General features: G+C 45.5%; 4 protein-coding genes across 9 annotated transcripts; 2 read left to right on the forward strand and 2 right to left on the reverse strand.

Moving 5' to 3' along the window:
• Nucleotides 1–16: 16 nt before the first annotated feature.
• Nucleotides 17–5,538, forward strand: RAC3 (Rac family small GTPase 3). Of its 2 annotated transcripts, none has more exons than XM_086856959.1 (6): nucleotides 17–120; nucleotides 2,546–2,617; nucleotides 2,889–3,006; nucleotides 3,637–3,699; nucleotides 4,177–4,336; nucleotides 4,447–5,538. In XM_086856959.1, exons 1-6 carry the CDS (start codon nucleotides 86–88, stop codon nucleotides 4,575–4,577), a joined length of 579 nt encoding a protein of 192 aa, XP_086713085.1. In that variant the 5' UTR covers nucleotides 17–85; the 3' UTR covers nucleotides 4,578–5,538. The 2 variants fall into 2 exon arrangements, with proteins under 2 accessions (XP_086713085.1, XP_086713086.1); XM_086856960.1 differs by having other exon boundaries at nucleotides 55–99.
• Nucleotides 5,535–9,048, reverse strand: DCXR (dicarbonyl and L-xylulose reductase). 4 transcript variants are annotated; one of them, XM_086856956.1, is made up of 8 exons: nucleotides 8,905–9,048; nucleotides 8,742–8,839; nucleotides 8,489–8,643; nucleotides 7,121–7,163; nucleotides 6,716–6,815; nucleotides 6,489–6,553; nucleotides 6,282–6,399; nucleotides 5,535–5,822 (listed from the first exon to the last, which is right to left on the reverse strand). In XM_086856956.1, exons 1-8 carry the CDS (start codon nucleotides 8,960–8,962, stop codon nucleotides 5,719–5,721), a joined length of 741 nt encoding a protein of 246 aa, XP_086713082.1. In that variant the 5' UTR covers nucleotides 8,963–9,048; the 3' UTR covers nucleotides 5,535–5,718. The 4 variants fall into 4 exon arrangements, with proteins under 4 accessions (XP_086713082.1, XP_086713081.1, XP_086713083.1 ...); XM_086856955.1 differs by having other exon boundaries at nucleotides 6,716–6,866; nucleotides 8,905–9,030; XM_086856957.1 differs by having other exon boundaries at nucleotides 6,269–6,399; nucleotides 6,716–6,866; nucleotides 8,905–9,005.
• A 363-nt stretch (nucleotides 9,049–9,411) lies between these two features.
• On the reverse strand, nucleotides 9,412–17,377 carry RFNG (RFNG O-fucosylpeptide 3-beta-N-acetylglucosaminyltransferase). Its single transcript, XM_023939004.2, has 8 exons — nucleotides 16,847–17,377; nucleotides 15,959–16,007; nucleotides 15,329–15,431; nucleotides 14,803–14,956; nucleotides 13,715–13,803; nucleotides 13,459–13,624; nucleotides 12,025–12,110; nucleotides 9,412–11,796 (listed from the first exon to the last, which is right to left on the reverse strand). The coding sequence occupies exons 1-8, from the start codon at nucleotides 17,213–17,215 to the stop codon at nucleotides 11,730–11,732; spliced, it is 1,083 nt and encodes a 360-aa protein (XP_023794772.2). The 5' UTR covers nucleotides 17,216–17,377; the 3' UTR covers nucleotides 9,412–11,729.
• GPS1 (G protein pathway suppressor 1) lies at nucleotides 17,303–27,556 on the forward strand. 2 transcript variants are annotated; one of them, XM_023938920.2, is made up of 14 exons: nucleotides 17,303–17,503; nucleotides 19,968–20,060; nucleotides 20,333–20,514; nucleotides 21,256–21,420; nucleotides 21,589–21,724; nucleotides 21,879–21,956; nucleotides 22,262–22,322; nucleotides 22,689–22,774; nucleotides 23,348–23,442; nucleotides 24,513–24,618; nucleotides 24,947–25,027; nucleotides 25,155–25,292; nucleotides 25,513–25,647; nucleotides 26,383–27,556. In XM_023938920.2, exons 1-14 carry the CDS (start codon nucleotides 17,471–17,473, stop codon nucleotides 26,455–26,457), a joined length of 1,464 nt encoding a protein of 487 aa, XP_023794688.2. In that variant the 5' UTR covers nucleotides 17,303–17,470; the 3' UTR covers nucleotides 26,458–27,556. The 2 variants fall into 2 exon arrangements, with proteins under 2 accessions (XP_023794688.2, XP_086713070.1); XM_086856944.1 differs by lacking the exon at nucleotides 17,303–17,503 and adding an exon at nucleotides 17,522–17,711.
• Nucleotides 27,557–27,590: the final 34 nt, after the last annotated feature.

Here is a 27,590-nt window from a genome sequence, read left to right on the forward strand (position 1 = left end):
GGCCCCGGGGCCCGGCCCGGCCCCGCCCCGCCCCGCCCCGCGGGCGGTCAGTGCGGCGCAGTCGCGGCGCCGCCATCGCGGGCAGATGCAGGCGATCAAGTGTGTGGTGGTGGGCGACGGGTGAGTGCGGGAGGGGCCGCTCCGGCCCCGCAGCCCCGCACCGAACGGGCCCGGCGGCGCCGAGGGAAGGAGGGAGGGCTGGCCCGGGCCTGCGTCCCGGGAGAGCTGCTCCGCCGGCGGGAGGCCCCGCGCCGGGCGGCGAGGCTCGGTCCGGCCTGGAGCCACGGGAGCCTGGCTCGGGTGGGGCGGGGCCGGGGGCGGCGGCAGCGGGAGCGGGAGCGGGGGCAGATCGGGGCCTCGCCGCGGCCTTGCGGGACCCTGCCCCGCTCCTTTCATAGTTCGTGAACTTGGGTGCTGCCTGGGTAGCAAACACAGGCTTCTCTTGGGTTTTACGTTTACCTCCTTGTTTTATTTAGGTGCCGGTATTTTGCCGTTTTTCATTGTACCTGCTTTATTCCTGACAGACTTCTTCCAAAAATCTCGATGTTCGCAGGTCTCATATGTCGTTTTGTTGATTGTTCCGAGGTGAAATGGGTTGCTCTTTATCATTTCACCATGTGTTCCTTGTCACCCTTTTTGTTTTCTTCTTTAGGCTCTTCCTAAATGCCTTTTTTTGGGAAGACATTTGCCTGCAAGATGCATGCATGCACTAGATTTATGCTTCTTTGTAACTTACCTAGCTCATCCTGCATATTTTTCCTCACAATTCAGTTTACTTTTTTGATCACCTCGGCAAGAACAGAGCTGAGGTACTCAGACCTAAATGTGAACTGGTCTTGGGCAGGGACTAGACTTCTTTCTCGTGCATGCCACCCCCTCAAATACACATTTGCGGTGAGGCCTTCCTCAGGAAGGGAGTAGGAGAAAGCACAGCCTTATTGCAGAGGGGAGAGGAATGACTGGGAGCTGAGGATGTTGAAAATGGAATTCAGCTGAAGGTTTGCTGTCTTGTGTTTTGCTTTAAGACCAAACCAACAGTGCAGACTAAAAGAAATTGGAAACATATAGATACACAGTTTTTGGTGAATTGCAAGCTTCCCTGATTGGTGGGAAAGTGAAGTCACAGTTCAGGAGTATCAGGAAAATTAATCCACAAACACCAGAGGTTTATGTCCAAAAAGGAGACAGAGGAGTCCTTTTACTTTATTTGAATAAAGGGAGAGGTCATGGGGCATTCCCTTGGGGTCTCAAATTTTTGGAGGGCACAGCCTCCTTTTTACCCTAATTTCCTGCTTGTCCCTTTTCTCTTTCCCCATTGGCTGAGGTACTTGAGAGGTACAGAGTGCCCGGAACGTATAATCCCTACTTAATTTGTAGAATTCGTGGTGCTTCCTCAATGCCTCTTTCATCTTTCAATGGAATTCATCTCATTGTTTCTGTTATCTCTCAGTGATAGTTTCATCTTATCAGCAGACCCACAGCTTGTTTGTAAAGACAAACCTGTCATTCCTCTCAGGGGCAAAGTTGGACCAGTCAGTGTAGTGGTTCGTGACAAAACCTCTCTTCTCAGAACAAAGGGACCTAGTCCAGAGGAAAAGTTGTAATACTGGTTAATTGTCTCTGTGCTTTCTGTCATCCTGGTGTGTGCAGGGGACTGTCAACTCTTCCTCTCTTCTGACATCTCTCTTATGTCAGTCTGGTTGCAGAATTGGGTAGGGGATACCACTGGATACCCATTTCTGCTAGCTATTCACCTTCACCCAGGCACCTCACAGCCAGCTTTCCCTGGCACTGGCAATCTTTCTCTGGAAGGCTGGCTGCAGTTCACAGCTTTCTCCATGATAAGGAGGTGGCTCACACTGAAGGTACTCCTCTGTTCTTACAGCAAAGCTCCAGTAGGAAATGTACAGGACTGGTTAAGTCCATGTGCCTGTGTTCTTGCCAGCCAGGTCTGGCCTGGCCCCAGCCAGCTGTGCCACTGCTGGGCTGACCAATCCCACCAGCCTTGAGCAAAGCCCTGAGCTGGTATTTTTATCCTTCGCTAATTTTTTCCAAACTGACAGTGGTCAATTTTGAAGTCCATTTTTGTTTATGGATACTTATTTTTTCCCCCTTTGTGTTTACTGATACTGAATTCCTGTATTTGAGGAGCTTGCAGAATTCTGCATTGTTGCATGTTTTTTAACCTCACTGCTTATCCATTTTGCTAAATTACTATGCATCTGTTGAGCCCAGCACACAACCCTAATTTATTCCCTCTCTTGGTTCATGGAAAAACTATTTTGACTGATGTCTTGCTGAGGCCTGAATGGGTAGGGAAGAGGAGTGGCAGAGAGCAGGGTTAGGAAGCACTCAGTCAAGGTGCACCTTCTGAGTTCAGGTCATGTCCGTGACAACTAGGGAATTCCAGCCTGCAACAGGTTTGTTTTCTCACATGGTAACTTTTTACCTAACCATGTGTTTTCGGTGGGGGAGGGGTGAGCTTTACTGCCTTAGTGCTCCATCCGGTACCCTTCTTTATGCTTGTTGCTCTTACCCTCTGCAGAGCTGTTGGGAAAACCTGCTTGCTTATCAGTTACACCACAAATGCCTTTCCTGGAGAATACATTCCCACCGTGTAAGTAATGGTCTTGGGCTTCAGTTGCTTTTTGATCTGTATGCATGTGCGTGCAAAAGTTGGGTTTGTATGAGAGGAGGTGGCTGTGGCAAATCAGACTGTGAACTTGGCAGGTAAGGATGATGCTGTGGCTGTGTGTGTGAGGAAGGCAGATTGTCCCCACTGTAACTGTGCTGCAGTATCTGTTTCTGATTCACTGCCCCTTTGAATTCCATATAGAGATGTGAAGGTCACTACAAAATTGTCACTGATGGGAACTCCTCATTGGCAGGTTTGATAATTATTCTGCCAATGTGATGGTAGATGGAAAGCCAGTGAACCTGGGCCTCTGGGATACAGCAGGGCAAGAAGACTATGACCGACTGCGTCCTCTTTCCTATCCGCAGACGGTGAGTGCTGGGCTTGGACTGGCTTGTGACTGCTCCCTCTCAGAGAAGGGGAGGCTCCCAAGGACAGGCATGCTTCTTTCCCTTGAGGAAAGTGTGAGTTCCTGCAGCTACACCCATAATTCTAGTTGCTTAAGTATCACAACTGATTTTCTCCTAAGAGATTGTCCTGTTCTAGTCTCTTCTTTGTAATGGTCTTTGAAGAGTTATGGGTGCCTCAGGGAGGTTTAAGTAAAAGGAATGCTGTAGGGCTGCTGTACAGCATAGTCAGTTCCATATTCCCATTCTCTCTCAGCAGGACAGATCCCCATTGGGCTGCCCTAGGAGTGTTTCTGGGTGTAGCAGTTCCTAAGCAGCTGTGCTGGTGGTGAAACCCTTAGCGCTGTTTAGATGTTTGAGCCCTCAGGCGCTTAACATGCAGAGCCAGCATTGTGAAAGATGATGTAATCATGCACTCAGGGTTCTTCCCTTCCCTCTCTGAATTAGTTTAACACCCTTAATGGGGAAGAATTTCTTCAAGCCACAGCAGTCCTTGCTTGTGGGAGAAGATTGTCCTTTCTCAGGCTCCCTCTGCAGCCTCCCTTCACTCTAGCTGTATCTTTCTGCACAGCTGACCCTCTTGTTTCTGCACAGGATGTTTTCTTGATCTGCTTCTCCCTTGTGAGTCCAGCCTCCTTTGAGAATGTCAGAGCTAAGGTAAAGTATTCTCCTCCTGGGTGAAACAGTAGAGGGGAAATAAACAGTGATGCTCCCTGCCCCACCCAGCACCACACCTACAAGCCCAAAACTTCAAGCAGTAATGTTTTGGTGAGGGAAAGTCACAGTCTGCAGGTTTTAAGTGGGGCCTGCTTTTTATTTATGACTTCTTTGGCTAAGTTACTGCCTTTCTGAATCTGTGTTTTAAGATAAGGGATATCTTAGAAGCTAAAATACAGTTAAGGGAAACATTGGGTGCAGAGTTGGCTAGCAATGTCTGTCAGGATTCTATGTCTTGGTGCCTTTATTACTACATCTGCACCAGTCTCTTTTTGCAGAGAACATTAGAACTGTAGGAAGCAGTATCCTGTTCGGGTGTTGCCATCATGAACCTCTTCATTCTCAATAGTAGCAATTCATCCTCATGGTTATGGCCATTCATGTAACTACTTTTCTTATCATGCCTCTCTGTTTCAGTGGTACCCTGAAGTCCGACACCATTGCCCAAATACACCTATTATCCTGGTGGGCACCAAGCTGGACTTGAGGGATGATAAGGACACCATTGAAAGGTTACGTGATAAGAAACTGGCCCCCATCACCTATCCCCAAGGCTTAGCCATGGCTCGGGAGATTGGTGAGTCTCATGAGCAGGCAGATACCGGTGGCACTGAACTTTGTGAGTGGGTGAGGGACAGTGCATGGTGGTGGTACTGGAGTGGTTGAGCTGGAGCTCTCTTTCCCCAGGGTCGGTAAAGTACCTCGAATGCTCTGCCCTGACACAGCGGGGCTTGAAGACGGTGTTTGATGAAGCCATCCGGGCTGTGCTCTGCCCACCACCTGTGAAGAAGCCTGGCAAAAAGTGTACCATGTTTTGAGGGCTGTGGCCTAGGTGTTGGCTCAGCATGCTGTCATCCCTCTGACAGATTGCATATTAAGCTGGGTGTTTCTGAAGGGGGCTGGGATGTGTAGGGCCCTTCATCATGTACGAAGTCAGTGTTTTTTAAATGTCTCTTTGATTTAACGTCAGTGTTGATGTGAAGGGGCAGTGGGGACAGGAGACCAGCTGGGGACTATACAGCCCCCAGGGGAGGTACAGTGGGGAAGGCAAGGTAGCTCCTTCGGGCAACAAGCTGTTTTGGCTCTCCTGAACTCGGAGTGGAAAGGGCTGAGACATCCATCCTGTTCTGGAAACACCTATTTTCAACCTGCAGGTGAACATCCTGGTGGGAGTGGGGAGGGAGCTGATTTCAGTGGTGCTGAAAGACAAGAATACCTGGGAGGGTGGTAGGGCCTCCTTGCCCAGCCTGCTGTGGCTAACAGTTAACAAACTGGTGCTCTAGCAAAATGTTCCTGAGACTGTTAAAGAAATCATGACCAACCCTGGAAGGGGTCAAAGTAAATGAGAAGCTGAAAAATCAATCATTAGGTGCTTTATTGGGTACTAGCCAAACTCTCTGAGTGAAACAGCTCTGTGCAATCAATGCATTTGCCTTTTTGTGTGTGCACACCCTAGGACAGCATGGTGCTGCTCCCCCCCATTAGTATTTAGCAGGGCCTCCCCCCAGAATCCAGTCTCTGCAGAGCAGGGCTGGGGTTATTGCCTCTATATTTTTTTTTTTTTTCCTACTAAAGACAACAAAAGAAGCAATGAGGAGTCTGCTAACTTCTTTCCCTTCCCACTGAAAATGCAGACAGACTGTGGATTTGGATGGAACAGGGAGAGCTTCTGAAGGGTTGTGGGGGGGGGAACAGGGTTGGAAGAAAGGTCCAGTTTCTAATCATCATGTAGAGTGACAAGATAAAACCTTATTTGGTGCAATAAACATTCTCCATGAAGGTGTATGTGAGCTTTATTATATAGCAGCCTTGCAAAGCTGATTTTTCTGCCTCACTTCTAATACAGGCTTCAGCCCTGCTGCCCCTCCAGCAGGAAGTCTGTCATTGTTTTTTATCCAATTTACATCTAGGCGGTATTCATATGAAAATTGAGGACAGGTGTGAAATGCAGGTGTCATCTTAGGAGACAAGGAAGCCCCCATCAATCATCAGTGAGCTGCCAGTTGTCATAGCACTCTTGTCACTCAGCAGGAAGAGAATGCTGTTCACCACATCATCCACCTCTGCAATCAAACACAGAGAACGTCTGATGCCCACCTCAACTTGTACCAGAAAAACAAGCACCTGAAAAGGTCTGCCTTTGACCTCTACAGGTAACAAGTGCTGGAAAGAGTTTCTGTCTTCAAACTGTGCTTGATAAAGTGTCTGGGACAGTGTGGCTGAGAGCTGGACATCAAAATGTCCTTGTGATCAAATGGTGCTTAGGTCACAGCAAACACCCAGTCAGGTTTATGAACAACAGAATTAAGTTAATTTCACTTGTCCCAAGATGAGAAGGCTGTAGAAAAAGAGGAGGGTTGAGTCTCACCCTGTCCTGATCAAATACTGCAGTTCAGCCAAAAGGCATTCATTCAAGAGCTGTCGCTTTGCCCAAAAGTGAGCAACTTCTGGCTATGTCAGTGAGAAGGAAGGCTTGGAGGAAACACGAGAGTGCAGCCTGGAGACATACCTACATCACTGACCTGCAAACTTTCCCAGGGGAATCCGATTAATCATGGCAGCAGATTTCTGAGGGTCACTCCAGTTAATTCTCCCCATGTCAGTCATAACCACGGTGGGGTTCACAGTGTTCACCCTAATCTGGGACCAGGTGCAAAAAACAATTTAAACCCAGCTGCTGTGGTTGTGCTCAGGTTCAGCTTTCACACTTTTCTCTCACAGACTCCTACCTTGTGGGGTCCCAGTTCCATTGCCATTACTTTGCTCAGCATATCCAAAGCACTTTTTGTGGAACCTTTAAGAGAAGGGGAGAAGAGGAAGTACTTAGCTGCATAGCACCTGTTGTGGAACACATAGGTATTTTGCTGCCCAAAACAGGCAGCCAGCAGCTTGGTGACTATGGGTCTCCAGCTGGTCAAAACCGAGAAGGGCACTGCTGAAAGCTGCACACACTTACAATAAACAGCGTGATCCCTCAGCGCACGCTTTGATGCCTGGCTGGAGACATTCACAATAGCCCCTGGCACCCCCTGTGCAATCATCTGCCGAGCAACTATCTGGGAGGGGGGAGGAGAGAAAAAAAAAAAAAAAAGAGGAAGGCCAGAATCCTAACAAGAGAAATCATTATTTCACTCCATAGGAATCTTGCTGGGCTATTGTGGTAGACCAAAGAACAAAAACATCTGGAGGAAGGAAGTCCTTACTGCCTCCTGCTTACAAGAGTCAAAGCAAGAGTGTGAAGGGGTTGTACATGTAGTTTATCTGATTGACTTTGGACTGCAGTGGACACATACCCCTGCTAGGTACCACAATTTAGTCACTACTATTCATGGAGGCAGCTGCAGTGACAATTCTTCCTCACCTGGGAAACATGAAGCACAGCTCCAAAATTCACATCAAGAGACCTACAAATAAATCAAATTTAAGTTACGGAGTGGTTGTAGCCCAGCCCAGGGAGCTGTTTTGGGAGCCAGCAGAGGACAAGTGGCGCTGGTCTCTTGGAAACACCAGTGATACTCTAGGGCATGGACAGAAATGCCAAGTTGTCAGGTGAGCCAGAATGGTCAGGTGGGATCTCAGCAATGAACCAGAACTGTCCATTGGCTGCAAGCCTGGCAGTGTGTGGGGAGGTGAAGGCATGTATCACATACATTTTTCACAGGACTCTGCTCTTATGCAGCCTAATGGAATTCCTCTGTCAAAGATTAAATAGAGCTCTGGGTCTCAGCCAGGGTAGATGACTCTTAGGTCAAGCAAACACTTCACACAGATCTATAAAGCAAAGCTGATGTAAGGTGGGTAGAGGCAGCACTTCTTCTATTTGCCAAAACGTACTTCCTTTGTCTTCCACCTGCCCGTTCTGCAGAATGATCTCAGTAGAATCCATACAGTTTATGTTCTAGTCACAAACCTTTATTGCAGATTCTCAACACCCATTTTTAACATAGGGACACAGCATGACCCATATTCTCAGAAGGATGTGGACTCAAGATAGCCTGTATCCTAAAGCATACTCACAACAAAGCTATGGAGCTTTTCAGAGAAAAAAGATGTCATATTATTGTAGTTAGCAAATTTAATTTCCCACCATGACCATTTTTTACTTCCTTACCTGGCTTTGTGGTCTCTATTTCTGAAATGTCTTAGTGACAACTGCCTTTCAGTTTAACCAAGCTGGAACTAGACTGGAAGCTCTGAGGTTGGATGAGCAGCAAAGCCACTCTCGTGCCAGTGGGATGGCAGGGGCACCCCACCATTCTGGAAGTGAAACTGCATGTTCTGACTACTTAGAAAGTGATGTAAGAGCCAGTGCTTTGGTTCCTTTTGCTGTTTAAGGCATCAAAGGTGATGATGTAAAGAATGAAAAGACAGTGAACAAAAAGGACACAGCAGTAACAATCGACCAATACCGGCATTGCTAAAAGTGTGCATGTCAGCCTATCTGGTGTTTGTATACCAGTTGCTGTCTGCGTTCTTTGCAGCTGCTTCTCCTCTAATAACACCCTTTTCTGGAAAGCTCTGCCGCCGTTTTTTGACGTTCACAGCTTTGAGGTTACTTGGCGGGCATCCTCGGCCCCAGAGCTCCCTCTGGAGCTGCGGCGCCCTGCGGGAGCCGCCGGGGCCGGGGCCGGGGCCGGGGTCGGGACCGGGGCCGGGGCCGGGGCCGGGGCCGGGGCCGGGGCCGGGGCCGGGGCCGGGGCCGGGGCCGGGGCCGGGGCCGGGCACTCACCGCTGCAGGGCCGAGCGCGTCACCTCCAGGAAGGGCTGCAGCTCCGCCACGGCCGCGTTGTTAACCAGCAGCTCGAACGGCCCCGCAGCTCCCACCGCTGCCTCCACAGCCTCCCAGTCCGCCAGCTCCACGCAGAGGGTCTCGATACCCGGGCACTGCGGCGAGGGCAGCAGTGGGAGGGAGCCGCAGGGAGCCCGGGGCCCCGCTGCGGGGTTACTGGGGCGGGGCAGGGCGGCAGGAGGGGGTCCCGCACCTCCCGCGTCAGGCGCTCCAGGTCCGCCGCCGTTCGGCTCAGCGCGGTCACGCGGGCTCCGGCCCTGCTCAGCGCCACGGCCACGGCACGACCGATCCCTGCGGGGCCACGGCGTCAGACTCGGCCCGGCCCGACCCCCGGCCCGGCCCCCGCCCGCCGTCACCTTTGCCGGCCCCAGTCACCAGGGCCCGCCGTCCGCGGAAATCGAGACGCTGCTCCATGTTTCGGCTGGACTGTGGCCGGGGCGGGCCCTAGGCCGGGGCGGGGTCCGGGAGCGGGGCGGCCCGAGAGACCGAGCGAGCAGCGCGGCTTGACCCCGCGGCCGGCCCCAGGCTTATCCAGAAAGACAGGCACACAGAGGTGAAGTTTCGGGGCTCTCACCCTTGGCGTTTTAGAGTCTGATGAAAAAGACCCGCCAGCTCTGCCCCCTCGAAGCTGCTGCTGCTGACAATTAAAATCCTCATTATCTCAGTTCTTTGACTGTACTGTTAAGAAGCAGCTGCAAGGATTCTTCTTATCCATCTCTGTTCTCCGCATCCCAGTCAAGTATACTTGCTTTTTGTCCCTTGGCACCACGTTAGCTTGAGGAGGGCATAGTTTTCTGAATTAGTGAGGTTATGTTCCATTTCTGATAGAGAGCACATGTGAAGAAATATGACAAAACACAGCCTTTGACATATTTAAATATTTATTTTATAGAATCACTTTCTGTATGAAAAAGTAGTTTGATAAAAAAGCTACGTCCTGATAGCCACACAGCTTACTGTATTCTCAACACAAGAAACATTGCAACGAGCCTGAACATACTGAACACCTTCATGTGGCCCTGCAGAAGAACATGGTCCTTTTTTAAAGTTCCATAAACACACTCCCAGCTTTGAGGGCACTGCCTCTTTGGCACACCGAGTGTGATCAGTGACCACAGTGTGAAACTTCTACCATTTAGTTTTGCTGCCATCAATATAAAGTGTTGTATTTTTTTAACTGCAGTTTGCCACAATTGCTGCCCAGTCTTTGTTTATTGTGTTATCTTACAAGAGGCTTTTTCCAGTGGGAGGGGAAGAAAAGTTTCAACAGAAGAGTTCAGAAGCAGTGCTTGAAGACAAAATCAATTCAAGAGCTTATGAAATTTCACAGTTTTCTTCTATAGGATGTTAAAACCAAGAACCCAACAAGTGTTTTTAAAAAAATATATGGATACCAGAACTATTAATGACAAATAATTAAACCACAGGATGCCTCAATTCTAGTTAGCAGAACTAATAAAGAGGTAGAACCTACTATTCCACAAATCCTCCTCTGTTTTCTGTGACAGCCCATTATGGAACAGCCAGTGTGCTAACTGGGCTTTGATCCAGTTCCCTGCAGCTTTCTTATTTCCATACCTCATATGTACCTTAGTACACATGACAGAAAGAGCTGCAGGACTGTAGTAAGTAGCAGTCAGCTTATTTGCTCCTCAATGAAACTACCTAAAATCATGCAAAGAGGACATTGTATTGAGGTAAACCCTGAAAGGTTTATTAAAATGCAGGCAACAGGGTGTGCTTTGGGAGGCTGACACCTGTGCTAAGTGGCATACTTGAATACACTACAAATGCTCTCCAAGAAGTTAAGTAACTAGCACAGCTGTTTAGAAACCTGAAACTTCTGCCAGGTCCACAATCACGACAGTAATCATAGCTCCAGATCATACAATGACATGCTATTAGTCTTCCCTTAATTTGGCCTCAAACTAGCACTAAACAAGCAAGTATTTTTTATAAGAGTAAACAGTGATTTTGCAAATGTAGTTTTTAATGGTATTCTTCAGGTCAGGTACAATTTGCACATGGCCAAAGTCTGGGCTAACAAAAAAGTAAACATATGGAGCCACATTCCTTCCACTTTCAAAACAAAGCTTACTTTCTTTAAAAAGCAGCAGATGATACTACTAGAGCACTGAACTGCTTGTGAGTGTGCAATCTCCTTTTAGTGACTACATGAACTATTTGTTGAAATATTAAGGAGTAAAAACACTGATCTTGACTTTATGGTAATTAAAAGATTATCTGAAGAAGCTGGAGTAACCATGGTCATACAATTAAAGGTCCTCAAATGATACCATCAAAGCCCTCCTCAGTGCATTGCCGCTATCTAGCATTCCTCCCCGCTCACACTGCTTCAGAGACAGGGTGTGTTTTGCCAGCACAAGCCTCTCCAGCTCATGTGACCAACAACCAGCCAAGTGGGAGGAACAATTACCATCTTGTCAGGCAGATATTTCTTCAATATCAAATATCAAGGGAATAGATCATAATCATCAACCATTGCAATTCAGTTGACATGCGAGCCAGGTCTGACAATTACCTCCACAGGAGGAACACATGGATGACAGGGGTGAGTGCATGTTATAAGCAATTTATCCAGTCCTGAGTAAGCTTACCCTCACACAGGGTTTTCTCATGACAAAGGCTTTCAGCCTTGTTTACCCTAGTGATTCCAGGATTTCTGTATTCTGGCCCACTGGAGTTTTAATCTGGCAGGCCACAGAAGCTCTTAAATAATTCTGTTCCCTAGAAAGGTGAGTGAAAACTTCCTCTCTCTTGTCACCATGGGGACTACAGTCTGCTCTAGCACTCCAGCTTCAAGACAGTGGCTTCTAAAAACCCTTAAGTGTAGTAAGAACACTCTCACTCCCAGTACTGCATTTACCTCAGATGTGCCCAAGCACAGGTTCACATGACATCAGAAAGTGTGAAGTGACTCATACACACAGGACTGCCGTCATCTTATGAAGAGCCACTAGACAAAAGAACAAAGATTCTTCTTGGAATGTCCCAGGCTGCAGCTGAACAAACCTTATTGCTTTTCTAAACAGAGTCTGTCTACCTCCTTTGTAGATACCACTGGTTGTCTCCCAGAATAAGAACAAAACCACCAAAGTACTCCACAACTCCTGCATTATGCAAACAAGCTAAGACACAGGTGTCAGTGGCTGGTCAAGAATTATGACATCTTCTTAGCGGGGCACCAAATAGTGTCAGGATAAAGCAGACAATGGACAGATTTAAATCTATATTAAAAAAAAAAACAAAACAGTATTAGATTGGAATTCTCCATACATGGAACATGCTAGCATTGAATATGCAGCAGTCTGATGGAGCAGAGGGTGGGTCTACCTGCTTTTGGCACAGTAACATGAGCTGATATGAGAAAATAAGCCCATTAGTGGGTCTGATCATCTTACAGATGACAAACATGAACAAGGTAGGAAGATCTTGTTTTGGAAGTGGACACTAACCGGGTTGGATCTTGCTGAAGACCAAACACTCCTCCCACACTCACGACATTGTGTTTGTTCTCAGGGTCACCATAACTCAGGGTTACCTATAAAAATAAGTAAATATTCAGAACTTGTAACACTAATGCAGAAAACCAGGGTGGAGACTGCAGGGTTATTTATGAGGTACCAAGAAAGTCTCCGAAGATGCTGTCTAATCTGAACACAGATCACATTTGGAGGACAGCAGCTAGTTCTGACATAAGCAACATTGGCACTGAATGGCACTAAGGGCAGTGTGGGAGAATACACAGAAGATCTGAAGTTGCATTGCCCTGAAGGACAAGGTGAGTTTTAATTCCAAGCTTTGTAAGGACATTAATCCTGCTACTGTCTGTACCTTCACACGTTCATCGTGTAAATAAACATGTTCATCCTCACCAGACATTGCCTGAAGTCTGCAATAGCAATATTTTAGCACAGGGGGAAAATATAAATATTTGCATGTTAAATGGCATGGAAAGGATTGTCATGTTTCAAATCTGGAACAAAATTTAAATCTTTGGAACCCCAGATGAGGACTGTTCCTCCACACAAGCACGGCATTAAGAATTTTTCAGGTGTCAGGTACAAGACTTATGTTTTCTTTATGACTGTACATTTCCTGGGTTTTGCATTAGCTGTGTTCATCTCATTGAATTAGTGATCACCTGTGAAACAATGTATTCATGCTACAGTCAAATTCACTAACATGAAGGAGATGACATCACAGTGGAACTTGGTCCCAAGAACACATTTCTGCTGCCTAATACAACTGCCAGGAAAATATAACCACGCAGCACACAGGGGCAAAACCACACTCCTGTTTACTTACGGTGTCAAGCAGTGTGAGGCAGGCAACGCTGCTGGATGGCCTTGTGGCGCCATCTGCTGCCCGGAAGGTAAAATGTAGCCCAGCAATTAAAAAACAACTGGATTTTTCAGAAGCAACTTTAAGTTTCTTGAGATTCAGACAAATTAATCTTAAAAATGATCAAACATTTAATTATGTCTTAGCTACTGAAGAAGTACTTACTATACCTGCCTTTTTGAACAGTATGAATTAAGATAGAAACTTTGTTAGGTAAACCCAGGAAGACTATTCAGCTAACTTCCACACTTCCTGCTACTGCTATAAAAAGATGTAAAAAGTCAGGGTTTAGAAGGATATGAGGAATACCCTATTTAGGCTTCATGTAGCAGAATGTGTCCCCAAAGGAGGGGACAGCTATACGACCTAGTTGGCTAGGGTGAAACTGCACTTTTTACCTAAATGAAGGAATTGAGCAGGACACAGCTCTGAGTGAGTCTGTGGATATCCTTCTTTGCTGAAGAGTGCTAAGTCTACGCAGAGTATTCTTTCTGATTAGACTGAGGTGTAATTATAAGAACAGGAGACATGAGGCATAGCCCTACCTGCTGCAGCACAGACTCGCCTTGCAGCCTCTGCAGATTTTCTAGGTGGGAATGGAACAACGGGCTGTGTAGCAGCTTTACCTCCAGCAGCCCTTCGATGATGTAGCCAATAGTGCAGTCATCGGGAAGACGCACTCTTTCTGCAGTACTAATGAAATTGCCCAGGCTGTGACAGAGAGCATAGGAGACAAGGCAAAATATGTTTTAAAGCCTCCCAAACATGTATTGATGGAGCTCAGCTAGGAACAGTGCTTACCTGGCCCAGGGACTCATCTTCAGGGCAAGACCTCGGCTGATACAGAACCCAGCTCCACCTGTAGCAAACCAGAATTTCACGGTTGTCTTCTGAAGAGCAAAAAGAAAAAACACACAACAGTTTACTGATAATCAGCTTTTTGTGTTTGGCTGGGCAGGGAAGGGAACTCAAGGTTACAGATGAAGCCCTATTTTTTAGGCTGCTAAAAGCACAGTTAACTGTTCTCTTAAATGAAACTATTTTGAAACAGACAGCAGGTGAACCATCAAATTAGCATAAGGGAGGTAGCACACATGAAGTGGAAAAATGATAGTCACTTCTACCCAATTCCATCTGTCCCCTGCTCATTTTAACCAAGGGTCATAGCCAGCTAAGCATTACTGATAATGTAAAAGGTGGTCCATATATATTAGCTCCATGTCCAAGGAGACTATTTTGCTGTGCAGAGTCTTCCCTAACAAGATGCTTTATAACTGACTTTCGGGCCAGTGGATTGATATATCTTTAAAGATACCTGGCAGTGCAGGTGACCTGGTTAGGACTTTTTCTTAGCACATGCATCTTGTGATTGATATACATTTGCTTCCAGTTCTTGGAAACCTAGTAACCACTTCATATTGGAAATGCTTTATCTGTCCAGAAAGCTTTTGTCACCCATCTGAGGTTGGTTCAAGATGATAATGTGTGTGATACTGCACTCAAAACAAATAAAAACCCCCTTAAACTTCCACTCAAACTCCAAGCCCTAAAACAAGGAACACTGCCCACAAAGCCACCAAAGGAAAAGTAAGAGTAAGGGTGGGGAGGCTCTACTAAGCTCAGTGTGAGGGAGATCACAGCATATGTGAGTAAAGGAACAGAAACAGATTGCTATCCAGGAGACAACCTCCATTGTGCATGCATATGCATACAACATTTGAGTGAAGGTGCATTTAACCTAGCATCCTACCACTGAAAATGACCATCAGTAGGTTCATCTCCTGCAAATTAAATCACTTGGGTTTATTGGGGAATCCTATGAATTGTCAATGTTTTAAAAGCTTAGAAAATCGGGGTATCTCTCAGACAAAGTGAAAAAGCTTGCTTACTGATCCATCACTTTGGACATGGTCAGCTGCTTCGATGGGATGGTCCAGACTCGGTCGCCCCACATAGACATCCTGGCTGTGTGAAAAGGCAGACAGGAGATGTAGGAGAGTCCGAGGGTTCACATAGTTGTCATCGTCCACATGGCAAAACCACCTTCAAACAAAACAAAGCAGGAAGTTATAGGGACAAAGAAATGAGTTATAGGTTTACAACTGAGTCATAGTCTTTCAGGCTCGGAGCAGAAAATATTTCTTATTGTCCCAAATTAGGAAAGATGAAAGCACCCACAGATGCTAAGTCTGTAAAGAGGCTGAAATTAATAAACCCCTTAGATTATAAACCTTTCCACCTTTCAGATGATGGCTGTTTATAAACACTGCTTCATGCTGTGCTCCCTTTCCCGCACTCATCCCTACATTTTAGCTAGTACTGCATTTGTTACTGGAACAGAGATGGTTACTGAAGTTTCCTTTAAGCACAGAACTGGAAGAAACAAAGTCAATCGGAGCAATGTGTTTCACTTACTTTTGCCCAGATTCCAGGAATTTATCATATTCCACAGACATCTTGCAGCAGAGAGCTTGCCGGGTATGGACAGCAGAACAGTTGGTGTTGATCATATGATCCCCTAGAAGAATAAAGATAGGACCTTTCAAGTTTGAGAAGCATGTGTAGTCAAAAAAAGACTACAAAAGAAGCACACATTGGCACTAATACTGTACATCTGAGGTGCACATGGTGCATACATGGAGAAACTGCAGCACAGGCAGGGCTCATAGGTTATCCATCTGGCATGTAAGCTGCAGAGGTCATAAAATTGTGTGAATGCATTAAAACAAGTGAGGGTATATAAATAGTGTCATGAGATGTGCACAAAATAATATCTGCTATAACTTTGGACCACATAAATTTAAGCTTACTAACAAGAAAAAAGGGGTTGCAAAGGTGAACCCAGTATACTGGAAGTTCCAGGCATCTTGTCTAGGTGGCAATTAGGGAGAAATTTTCTCTATTTTCTCCATCTTAACTTCCTTAGTTGCTTGTACAGCATGAAATAAGGACTTCTATAGAATGCATGAAAGAAATTGACTCAGTTATAACAGACAGTATATAGTATATAGCATAGTATATAACAGACAGAGCTACACAGCTCACCTGCTTTCAGGCGTAGCTCCCGATCCTCCCAGTCTGTGAATATAAATGTCTGTGGGAGACAAAACCAGTGTGCCCATATTTAAGAACTGCAGCTGCTAATGCTAAATATGCTCCATTTCAGTCAGAATTCAGAATGCTTTGTCTGTCTTGATAGTTTGTTTCACAGTATCCATTGGAATGAGGGAGGAAGTAGGGGTGCAGAGACCCCCAGCAACTTTAACCCGTGCTTTATTTGTTGCATTTTTTCACTACAAACCAGAAGAGTGTCATTTCAATAAAGCAGGCTGTATTTTGCCCTCCTTGTCTAAGGGTAAGACAACTGATTTCGAGATAGAAAGGATTTTGGTCTTTTTTGGTACTACTTTCTTTCTCTGACTAGGAATCATCCACAGCTGTCAAGCAGGTTAAGAAGAAAGAATGCCACTCAAGGTGGGAAGTGGCAGGTGGCTAACATTGTCTTGTTCCAACTGCTGGACAAAATTCCACTAATATATTTGAACGGACTGAAATTCTGAAACAAGGGAACAAATTTTATGTTCTACAGAAAAACTTACGTGGCTGAACAACTTAGTCCAAAATATCGGCTTAGATGCATCAGCACCAGGAATCTTTCACTATCATGAAAGCACTTTCCACAGTCACAGAAAAAACAGCAAATTATGTCTGCTTGGACTACCGATCCCACATTGCAGGTAACTGACTTAATCAGCAACAAAGTCTTTCGGACACATGTACACACCAACCATTTATACAAGACGACCTTCCACAGTCTTACAAAGAAAGCCGCTTTTAACACAAGTAAGAGAAAACTCGTGAGAGTGCAGCAGCTGCCCCGGAAAGCCCAGGGCCCAGGCTCCCGGCTGTCCCTGCCCGCTGGCGAAGTCTCACCTGTCCCCTCGCCTGGGAGATCCAGGTTTGGAGGAGCAAGTCCAGCCGGCTCTTATGGTACTTCCTCGTGGTCTTCACCGCAATAAAGATGTCCTTCAGCTCCAGGCTCTCTCTGGCCGAGCTGCCGGCAGCCCCGAGGCGACCCCTCCGCGCCAGCTGCGGGCTACCCGCGAGGCCTGCGCCGCCCGGCGCTCCGGCAGAGCCCTCGGGGCCCGCGCGCTGAGGCGAGAGCACGCTGGGCCCGACGGCGGGAGGCGGGCGGGGCACGGCGGGGCGCTGCCCCCGCGGCAGCAGCAACAGCAGGAGGGCGGCGGCGCCCAGGGACAGCAGGACCCCGGCCCTGCGCAGCCCCAGGCAAGGGCCGCTCATGCTGCAGCCCCGCGGGCCCCCGCCGCAGAGCGCGGCCGCCTCATGGCCCCGCGCTAAGGGAGGAGGCGGCGGCCCCGCGGAGGGAGCGCCCGGACGTTGTCGCACCGCCGCCGCCGCCGCGGGGCCGGGCGGGGCCGCGGCCCCTTTAAGAGCTTCACCTGTCGGCCGCGGCCTGCCCGCGACGCGCGGCCCGGAAGCGGAAACGGAAGCGGAGCGGGAGGGGCGGGCGGCCGGAAGCGGCGGTGTGAGGGGAGGATGCCGCTGCCCGTCCAGGTCTTTAACCTGCAGGTATGGGGCAGATGCGGCCCGTCGGTCCGGCCCGTCGGGCCTTGCCGCGCTCCGCCGCGCTCCGCCGCGCTCCGCGTCCCTCCCACGCGGGGTCTGGGACCTCAGGTTTACCGCGGCCTCCGGGGGCGCCTTGCGGCCTTCTCCCCGGACTCTACGGGAAGGGAACGGCTTTCGGCTGGCCCTGGGCCCTCGCTCGTCATTCCGTCGGGTCTGTGTCGCTTCCGCCACCGTTCGGGAGGAGCAGTGCTCAGCTGAGCGTCCTCTGGCAGCCGTGGCGTCCTGGCCGCTGCAGTGGCTCCTGTTTGATTCCCGCGCTGTATGTGCCGTAGGCAGGGCTGGAGTAGTGGCGGAGGGTACGGTGAGATGGCCCAATGAGGAGAAACTGAGGGTCTGCAGTGCAGGGGAGAGCCCCAGGAGCGCCGAGTGGGTCGGTGACACTAAGTACTTCCGAAGGCTACCCTTTGCAAGTTTCAGTAATTCTCTGTCAGGGCACGAGGCTTTGGGGACTGAGGAGAGGAAGAGGGACAGTTCAGCATCCAACTCAGCTCCTTCAGTAGTGACAGGTCTGTACTGCACCCCCTCCAGCAACAGGTCACACCTGTTCCTGCCGAGTACAGCAGGAGACTTCAGCTCAGACACCACTTTATCAGCTTGTGTGAGGCCTGGTGTGATACCCTCAACAGAGTCCCCGTTTGGGCTCAGGAAATCTCGGGGCGTGGTTGTTATATTATTTGCTCTGTGAGTAGTTTTTAAGTCAATCTCGCATTTTCCTTTCAAAATAAAGAGCTTGAAAATGAGTTTGCTTGTCCTACTGGGACTTCTGGCCCACTTGTGTTTTATCTTGTCTGGGAGAGTTAAGTGAGAAATGCAGAGTGCAGCCTTACAGTGCAGCAAGACACAAATTGTTCTGTTCCACCAGCTGGAATTACATTTACCTTTGTAATGCTGTTTTCTAAGGAGTCTGTAATTGAGTTTTTACTGCAGTAGGCAAGCACAGCCTAAACAAGCTAACCTTGGCACTTAGTGTTTGTGATATAAGAAAAGATAGAAGGTAGATAAAAGTGGAAAAAGTAACGCTCTTAGCATATAGTGAATTACATGTTTTTATGCACAGTTTACCTGAGGGGTGATCTAGACAATCAACATTTCCTCTGTGCCCTTCCTTCCTGCCTCCCTCCTTCCCTTCAGGAAACGGTTATTAAACTAGGGAACAAATTCTCTTGTTTTTACTTCAGATTTAGGGAGATTTCAGTGTTGAGATGTGTATTTGATATGTACCAGTTTGTGAAAAAATAAGACCCCCAGACTGTGGATGAGTGTAATTTTTAGAGATAGGAAATGTGGATCTACCCTATTCCTTCTCACAAAAAAAACAAACAAACTATCAACCCAGTCAAAAAAAAAAACACCCTCAGTCTTTAATTTCTTATCAGACAGTAAAATCAGTAAAAATATGGAAATAATCAGAGGTGTATGGGGGCAAGGTGGTTGGCAGGTCTTTTTTGAGATCCACTTTTACAATTTACACCAAATCAAGCTTATATAATATGTGCACAAAATCGGCATTCTATAAGAAGACATTCAGCTAAGTTTTCCTCACTTTAAATGGATAATTACTAGGAGGACTATTCAACACACTTTGACTGGGAGGTGAGAAAGGATTTTGTGCCAGCAGACCAGTTAGTTTGTGGAATGGGATAGCAAGCTGGTCTTACTGGGAATACATGCAAGGGCTGGAACAATGCAGCTGTGATGAAGCCAGTGCATGGGTGTGAGTCCTTATGGCTCAAAGCAGTGCAGGATGTACTGGGAGAATAAAATTTGTTGTTTCTCTGAAAGAGGCTCTGTCTGAGCAATTGGACTTGAAAACTGGTAAGATAGTTCAACTAATGGGAGGTTTCTGCGGTGCAGACAAATTATTCCTTGCTATATTGGAAACTCTGAAATTGTCATTCTGAGTTCTATTCCTTGTGGTTTTTAATACTTCAAAGAAGCATAACAGTTTTTGCCTCTTTTCTCCCCAAAAATATTCTAAGCATTAAAGCAATTTTGAAAGGTTGTGGTGAGTTTTTTGGTATATTTTGCCTTTTAGAAGTTCTTGAGCTGAGTGTTAACACCTCCTCTTGCTCAAGGAAGAGAAATGGAATGCATATGCGTACCTCAGGTACTTTGTAGAAGCAGATTTATTGGCCTCTTCACTTTCTTTGCTTGATAATTTACCAACACAAATAAACTGCTCTATGTGAATGCTAAGCCATGCTGCTGCTTGTGTTATACTAAGCATCATGCTGGCTGGTGGTGTTGCTACTGAAAAATCCCGAGTATATCAAAAGACTGAGGTGTGCTTTTTAATTTTTAAAATTTAACACATATTTAAGCAAGTCCTTAATAGATTGAATATCATAGTTATTTCCTGCTCAAATATAGGATGTGCACTACTTTTGATCTCATTTTGCTATTTTAGGGTGCAGTAGAGCCCATGCAGATTGACGTAGATCCACAAGAAGATCAGCAAAATTCACCTGATATCAACTATGTGGTGGAGAACCCCACGCTGGTATGTGCTTCTGAGGGCTGTGGGTATAGTTCTTATGTGTGGTCTCTTCCTTTAAGAATTTTGAAAAAAATCCCCTCTGAAAAATCATAAAGTGAAATTCAAAAAAAAGTAAATTGTAGTGTAGAGCGTATTTCTGAGAAAATTACTTAAGTTTGAAGAAAGTAGACATGGACCTGGGGTTCAGGTCTGCAGGAAAACCTGTGGAGATCACAGTGAAGTAGCCTGATTTAGTGTGTCCATTTTCACCTTCTGAGGCCAGGTTTTGTTGGCAGGATTTGGAGCAGTATGCGTCCAGCTACAGTGGGCTGATGCGAATTGAGCGGCTGCAGTTCATTGCTGATCACTGCCCACAGCTGCGGGTGGAAGCTCTCAAGATGGCTCTGTCATTTGTCCAGAGAACTTTCAATGTTGATGTCTATGAAGAAATCCACAGAAAACTGTCTGAGGCTACGAGGTACTAAGAGGCCATGGGAACCTGGGGAGCTTTCCTGACAGAGTTAAGAGTGATGTACCACAGTGGAGAACTTTGCATGTAATACCAGCATGTACCTTACGCAAATTGTCTTTGCCTTAGAATTTAATAGCAGGGAAGGCCTTATCTCATTCTGAAATCTTTATGCTTTAAAAAGCTGCAGGTAGATATTGAGGTGAGTTTAGTCCTTGCCACTGCCTGAAATATTAATGAACATATTAGTTTTTCCTGAGGTAGATTATGGAGATGTATTCTAGATGTTTTTGTTTTCATAAGTTAAAACCTAATCTAACTCTTTGCCTTGTTTTGGTTTGATTTTTCCTTCCTCCCCCCTCTAAAAACAGATGTGCTGTTAAGGATAACCTTTGATATCTTACTTATCCATCCATGCTTCCCATCTTTGTGTTATTTTTGTTGCTATGCTTATTTTATGTTTTCTTGTCTGTTTGGCATGGGGAGTCTTTATCATGCGTGTGAGAGTATGTTTGTCCTAAGATCATTAGATAATTCTGTGAAGTATTTGTAAATATCTGTGATGCTTGTGCTAGTATTTGCACTGGAGATTTTAGCAATGTTTCTTTTTTTCCCCACTACCTTTATTTTCTCATTGGTCTATTTTATGTATGTGGTACTGTTTGTTAGGGTAACAGTGCCAGGCACTTAGCAGACCTCTGTTTTGAAACTTTTTGAGCCTAATAGCCTCATTCAATACTTTCCTTTCAGAGAACTGCAAAATACACCTGATGCTGTCCCTGATAGTGGAATTGAACCCCCTCCTCTTGACTCAGCTTGGGTTGAAGCTACACGCAAAAAAGCTCTTCTTAAACTGGAGAAACTTGACACAGATCTGAAAAATTACAAAGGGAACTCCATCAAGGAGAGTATCAGGTGAGATGCAGAAGGCTCTGCTGGAGCCAGGAAGAGCATTTTGCTCCTCTATGCACTTAACATGGGATGTTCCCTTAGGCTAGTGTGCTGAGTTACTTGTTTAGAACAAACTGACTTCGTCCCTTTCTGAGCATACAGTTCATTGATGTTTTCATTCCTATTCTCCAGGAGAGGCCATGATGATTTAGGTGATCATTATCTGGACTGTGGAGACCTCAGCAATGCTCTTAAGTGTTACTCGAGAGCCCGTGATTACTGCACCAGTGCTAAACATGTCATCAACATGTGTCTCAATGTTATCAAGGTAGGAAGATTTGCAGGCAGAGGTACCTGGTGTCTTTGTGATGCCTGCTGTGAAGTTGCCCCCCATCCTTGGCTCTTGTGTCTGCAATGATGCAGCTTATCTAAGGAGTGCCATTTATCCATGCCTGCCCCACACTGTTTCTGACTCTCTGCAGGTCAGTGTCTACCTCCAGAACTGGTCTCATGTTCTGAGCTATGTAAGCAAGGCTGAGTCTACACCAGAAATTGCAGAAGTAAGCTCCTGCTCTTTAACTTGCATATATTTTCCCTTAGTTTTCTGTTTCAAAAATTTGTAAAGTGGTTTCTTCCTTTCCTCCTTTATGACTTCTCTCATGATGTATGGGTACAAAATCTGGTTCATGGTAAAACTGGATACTTCCCGTCCTCGGTTTTGCTTTATTTCCCAAGACAAATAAGATTGAGTTATTGGGCCATTGAGATTGGCAAGTTAATTATCAGGGTGAAATATCCTGGGGACAATAGTAAGCAAAATAGCTTTCGTACTGCTTGCTCACTACTGCTTTGTTTTATGCTCTAGCAAAGAGGAGAAAGAGATAGCCAGACACAAGCAATTCTCACCAAACTGAAATGTGCAGCAGGTGAGTGAGTCCTTCAGCTTCCTGTATAGTTTGCCTGTCTTTCTACCTGTTAGCTGTCCGTAGGGCTCTTGGGTTTGTTTTTTCTCTCGTATTTGACAGACTTTGTATTTCCGCACCAGACATGCAAAATTTAATGAAGCTGATGAGATAGAGCTGCTGGTTTTTGCCATCTCTTTCTTCTCCCTGAGTTTCTTCAGAGAGGATACCTGTGTGAGTGAATGTAGTTCAAAGGATGCTTGATGCAGTCTGAGGATCTTGTTTCACTTCAGTAGTGAAGGCACTAGCGGCCCTGTGGGGGCCTTTCCTGTTCCCCAGATTTCAATTTGCCCTGATTTGTATACTGTCATGACTTTTTCTGGTTCCTAGGCTTGGCCGAACTAGCTGCCCGGAAGTACAAACAGGCAGCAAAGTGCTTCTTGTTGGCATCATTTGATCATTGTGATTTCCCTGAGGTGAGGACCAAGAGGCAGCTGTGTGCAAGTCTTGGAGGGGATGTAGTTCTTCTAAGTATTAGGTTGTAAAATTCAGATATTGTAGTTATTCTCGCAGCATTCCTTGAACTGTTCTGTTTGGTTGGGGTTTTTTGTGGTTTGGTTTTTTTTGTTAGTTTGTTTGTTTTTTTTTAAAGTCTCTATTCTTGGCTTTTCTAGATGTTCTACTCTAGATCACATAAGAGTTAGCTGTGATAATGTTTATGTTATATACATATATATATATATATGTGCATATATATATATTTGTATATGTCTATATTATATTAGTTAATATGTTAGTTTATAATTCTGTGTTGCTCAATCAACCAAAATTTCCTGAAACTGGTGTCTGCTGTCTTAGCAGTGTTACTGCTCTGGCCCTGTCACCCCCACACACTGTGGGTGAGAGCAAGCTGGGTGCTTCCACTGCATTTGACAAGGACTGATCTTGTCACTGCATGAAAGAAAGGCCTGGGGTAGAAGACTCAATGCCACCCTTAGGCCATTTTGGTAGTCAGTGACAGCTAGTTCTGTCTCTCCCTCTCTCTGTAGCTGTTATCTCCCAGCAATGTGGCTGTGTATGGTGGGCTCTGTGCCCTTGCTACATTTGACCGTCAGGAACTGCAAAGAAATGTTATCTCCAGTAGGTGAGTGATGCCTTGAGTGATGTTTGTATGTACTGGACATCTTTTAGAACATGGGACTTTGGTTAAGACTTGATTCTGGCCACGAGTATTTTTCATACAGGAGAGATGAAAGAACCACTGAACCTTAGTTTGGCTTTAGCATTAAACGGTGTTTCACAACACAGTGGTAAATCACAGCTGAAATTTTCTTAGTATAAGTTTCCCACCCAGGTTAAATCCAGCATCTGCATAGCCCAGTTGTGTGTCTCCATCAGTAGTTCATATCAGGTATTAAATTGGGGGACACAGCCCTCTGTCAAAGGCAGCTGTTAGGATAACTTGCCTTCATGTTGCCCCTTGTTCTGGTGTATGTTAATTGTTAAAACAATTTAGTAATTATTTGTACACCTTGGAGTGTAGTCTATGACATACAGAAGATTAAGAGATGTGTGGTCTTTGGAAGAAAGTGGATATTTGTGTGTCATATATTGAATTGCAATGACACCGAATTCCTGCCAGCTAGCTGTACAGAAGCAGTAATCTTAAATTGCTGTGGAAAAGGGGTTGTTACCCTTTTTTATGGGTTGATATGTAGGGTGAGATCCCAAGATTGAAAAATCTATAACGGAGAATTGGGAGTGTGCTGAGTAAAAGTGTACATCCCTAAGATTTACCACACTCACAGTAGGTTGTTTCTCTGAGAAATTGGCAATGCTTGACTTGTCTATGGCAAGCTGTACTTAATGAAGGCTGTGCTTTGAAAGGGGGCACAGAGCTGGCGAGCACAGATTACAGTATGACATTTGTTAGCTGGTGATGTATCCTGATTTTGACCTATTCACATTCATCATTTTGTTTTGTGTGGACAAACACTTCTACTACTTGGTTTGTCAAAAGTCTTTTGTCTTCCTTCATCACATCTCTGGTGCTGTGCTCTGTCTCTGTGTTCCAGTCTGTCTGGTCGGTTAGAGGGTAAATTCCTGGAATCTTCGAATAATAGTGAGAGTTTTTAACCTTCCGATGAGTGATGGGATTATGGGGTATTTTAGTGGTGGGTTCCAGTGTTTGATCACTGCCATCTTTATCTGTAGCTCCTTCAAATTGTTTTTGGAGCTGGAGCCACAGGTTCGTGACATCATCTTCAAGTTTTATGAATCTAAATATGCTTCATGCCTGAAGATGCTGGATGAGATGAAGGTGAGTTGCAGGAGAGCAGTGCTGAGCAGACTTTAAAAGTTCCCTCTGCCTGGCCTTTTGTGAGAAGCAGTGATACTAAATGTTCAGCTCTTCTGTGTCTCCTGACATGGTGCATGGAAACCGGGAGTAGTTTATTAGTAGAGAGAAATTATAAATGTTTTAAACAAATTCCTAATTATTTTATTCATTCTTGTTTTATCGTTTTGTCTTGCTGCAGTGTAATACTCTTAAGGTTTAAGTATATATGCAGAAATGTTTCAGAACACAGGAATAACATAGTTTTCCAGATTGCTTCTCAGCTTCTGATGTGGCTTATTGTTTTGCACAGGACAACCTGCTGCTAGATATGTACCTTGCACCTCATGTCAGGACACTTTATACCCAGATTCGAAATCGTGCCCTTATCCAGGTAATTGTTTCTGTCATCCCAGAGGTGGATAAACAGGGAGATAGGCCATCTCTTTGCAATTGCTTTTCTCCTGGTTTCTTAGAGGGGGGAGACTGCCCTTGGCAACTCAATATTTTCTTCTTCTTAGTACTTCAGCCCCTATGTGTCAGCAGACATGCGCAAGATGGCCACTGCTTTTAACACCACAGTGGCTGCTCTGGAAGATGAACTCACTCAGCTGATCTTAGAGGGACTGATAAATGCCAGAATAGACTCGCACAGTAAGGTGAGTGCAGTTCACCCGTGGGTTAAAGACTGAACAGGTTTCCTAAGCTTATAAACAAACTCTCCATTCCTGAGACATTTGGAAGGTGCATTCATCTTTTGGGTCTGGTGTGTTAGGTAGGGGTGAGCTGTGTTTGACTTCAGACTCCATAATGCCTTAGCTGTTTTCCTTCTGTGGAACCCTGGCATAACTCCCATGTACTGCTCTGTATTGGTTACAGATTCTGTATGCTCGAGATGTAGATCAGCGCAGCACAACTTTTGAGAAGTCTTTGCTAATGGGCAAGGAGTTTCAGCGCCGTGCCAAAGCAATGATCCTGCGAGCCGCAGTCCTGCGCAACCAGATACATGTCAAGGTATGGGCATGCTAAACAGGGACTTAAAGGCAGTGTTAAGATTTTAATGTGTTTTTTTTAACTAAAACTGTGAAAGTTGGTGAAGTGAAGATGCTGGAAGGGAATGAATCTATCATGTTCCTGATTGGACAAATTCTTACAATAGTAAATACTAAATAATAAGGATCAGGTGTTTCTAGCCAGTACATTATTAACCTGCTTGTACAGCTCAGAATCTTCTTTGAAGTTTATATGGTTGGGTTAATTCTGAATAATTCCTTTGGTCCAGTTCTCGATAGACATATCTTTTACCTTCTCAGTAAAGATCGTTTGAAGTAATTTTTTAAGCAGAGGAAGTAAAAAATGCATTAATTGTTAGGAATATTCCTCCTGGAATGCAATTTCAAAAGGATGCCTTTAGGGAAGATAGGCCATCTGCACAGAATGTGTTAATTTCTATAGTATATTAATCCCTGTGATTACTAAATGCCAGATAGGATTCAGTTTCTGAAGTCAACAGCACCTTGTACATAGTAAATAAGAGCAGCTTAAGAGCTCTGGTTTGACTTTTTTAGGAAAAGATTTTGTGAGCTGTAGAAGTTGTTAATACAAAACTATCATTAATGAACCTGAGGCTATGCTCTCCCCCTACTGCCATCCTGCTGTGCTTCACCTGTGCTTTATTTTGTCTCTCAGGAAGCAGGCTGCAGAATATTTACACATCACTAACTAGGATGTGTTTTGGTCTTGTTGCAGTCTCCTCCGAGGGAAGGTAGCCAAGGGGAGCTCACTCCAGCTAACAGCCAATCCAGAATGAGCACCAACATGTGAAAAACTACATGTACTACCAAAAGAAATGGTCCCTCAGGACTGTACCCAGTGTCTCACCCAGTAACTGCTGAGCTTCACAAATTGTCCCGATCTCCCTCACTTCTTGCTCGGATTGAGAGTCAGGGTTGGTGGTGGATAATATGAATATTTCAGTAACTTCAATTTTCCTTGAAAAAAAATTATTTTTAAAAGCAGCATCCCTGCAAAAGGCTCATCATTTCAGTTTGGTAGAAAACCTTCACTCTCCTTCACTCCATAAAGAGCTTTCAGGTTATTTATACAGATGCTGAGTTGAGAGTTTTTCAGCTGCTATTAGTTTTCTTGTTTCAAAGCTGCAAAAATAGTTGAATGGACAGGCATGATACAAGATGAATTTTGCTGGCCTGAAAGTACTGCCTTGATTTTGAGCAATGCTGAGCTTTCTGTTTCCCAAATAAACTTACAAGTGCATTGCTCTCAATTATGGAGCTAGAGTTCTGATGGGGGAGATTTCCTTTGAGGAACTCTTGGAAAATTTTCACCTGTACCAGAAAACATGGCATTACTTCAGTGTGTTCAGTCACAGGCCTTTATTTTAGGGTTACGTGTTTTCCTCTTGTGTGTGACCTGGCTTTGGGGTTCAGTGTTATCATAGCAGTAAATCTCTACTTCATGCAAATATTATTGCTTGCCCATTCTTACTACCATAGTGTGTGATGGTTTCCCCACATGTGCAACAGTTGTTTTGAGAAGAATGGATAAATGCCATAAAACACCAGTCAAGTCTTGTGGAAGCGCTAAGAAGAGTCAGTCTAGGTGCCCACTCTCCATGTGCATTTATTCTGCTTTTCCTTTTATAAAGGGGTTAAAGATGGCAGCCGTGTGTGTGCGTGCGTCTGTGTGTGTGTTCTTCCTGTGTTCATGAAAGGAGATACGCACTGAATTTTCTGATGTAACTGCAGCCTTGTATTCATCTAATTCATAAGGCAAGCTGAGAATTTTGGTCCAGCCCTGACTGGTCTGACAACTGACTACAGATGTTACTTTTAATGTGTTCATGCTTTTTTTAAAAAAAAAAATAAGTTGTTATATCTAGTGCATTAAACAGCAGGATTGAAAAGCTTCTGAGTATTTGGAGTTTTGTGTTAAAGTTG

The sequence above is a fragment of the Cyanistes caeruleus genome, chromosome 19, assembly GCF_971803275.1.
Source record: "Cyanistes caeruleus chromosome 19, bCyaCae1.hap1.1, whole genome shotgun sequence".
Classification (NCBI taxonomy): domain Eukaryota; kingdom Metazoa; phylum Chordata; class Aves; order Passeriformes; family Paridae; genus Cyanistes; species Cyanistes caeruleus.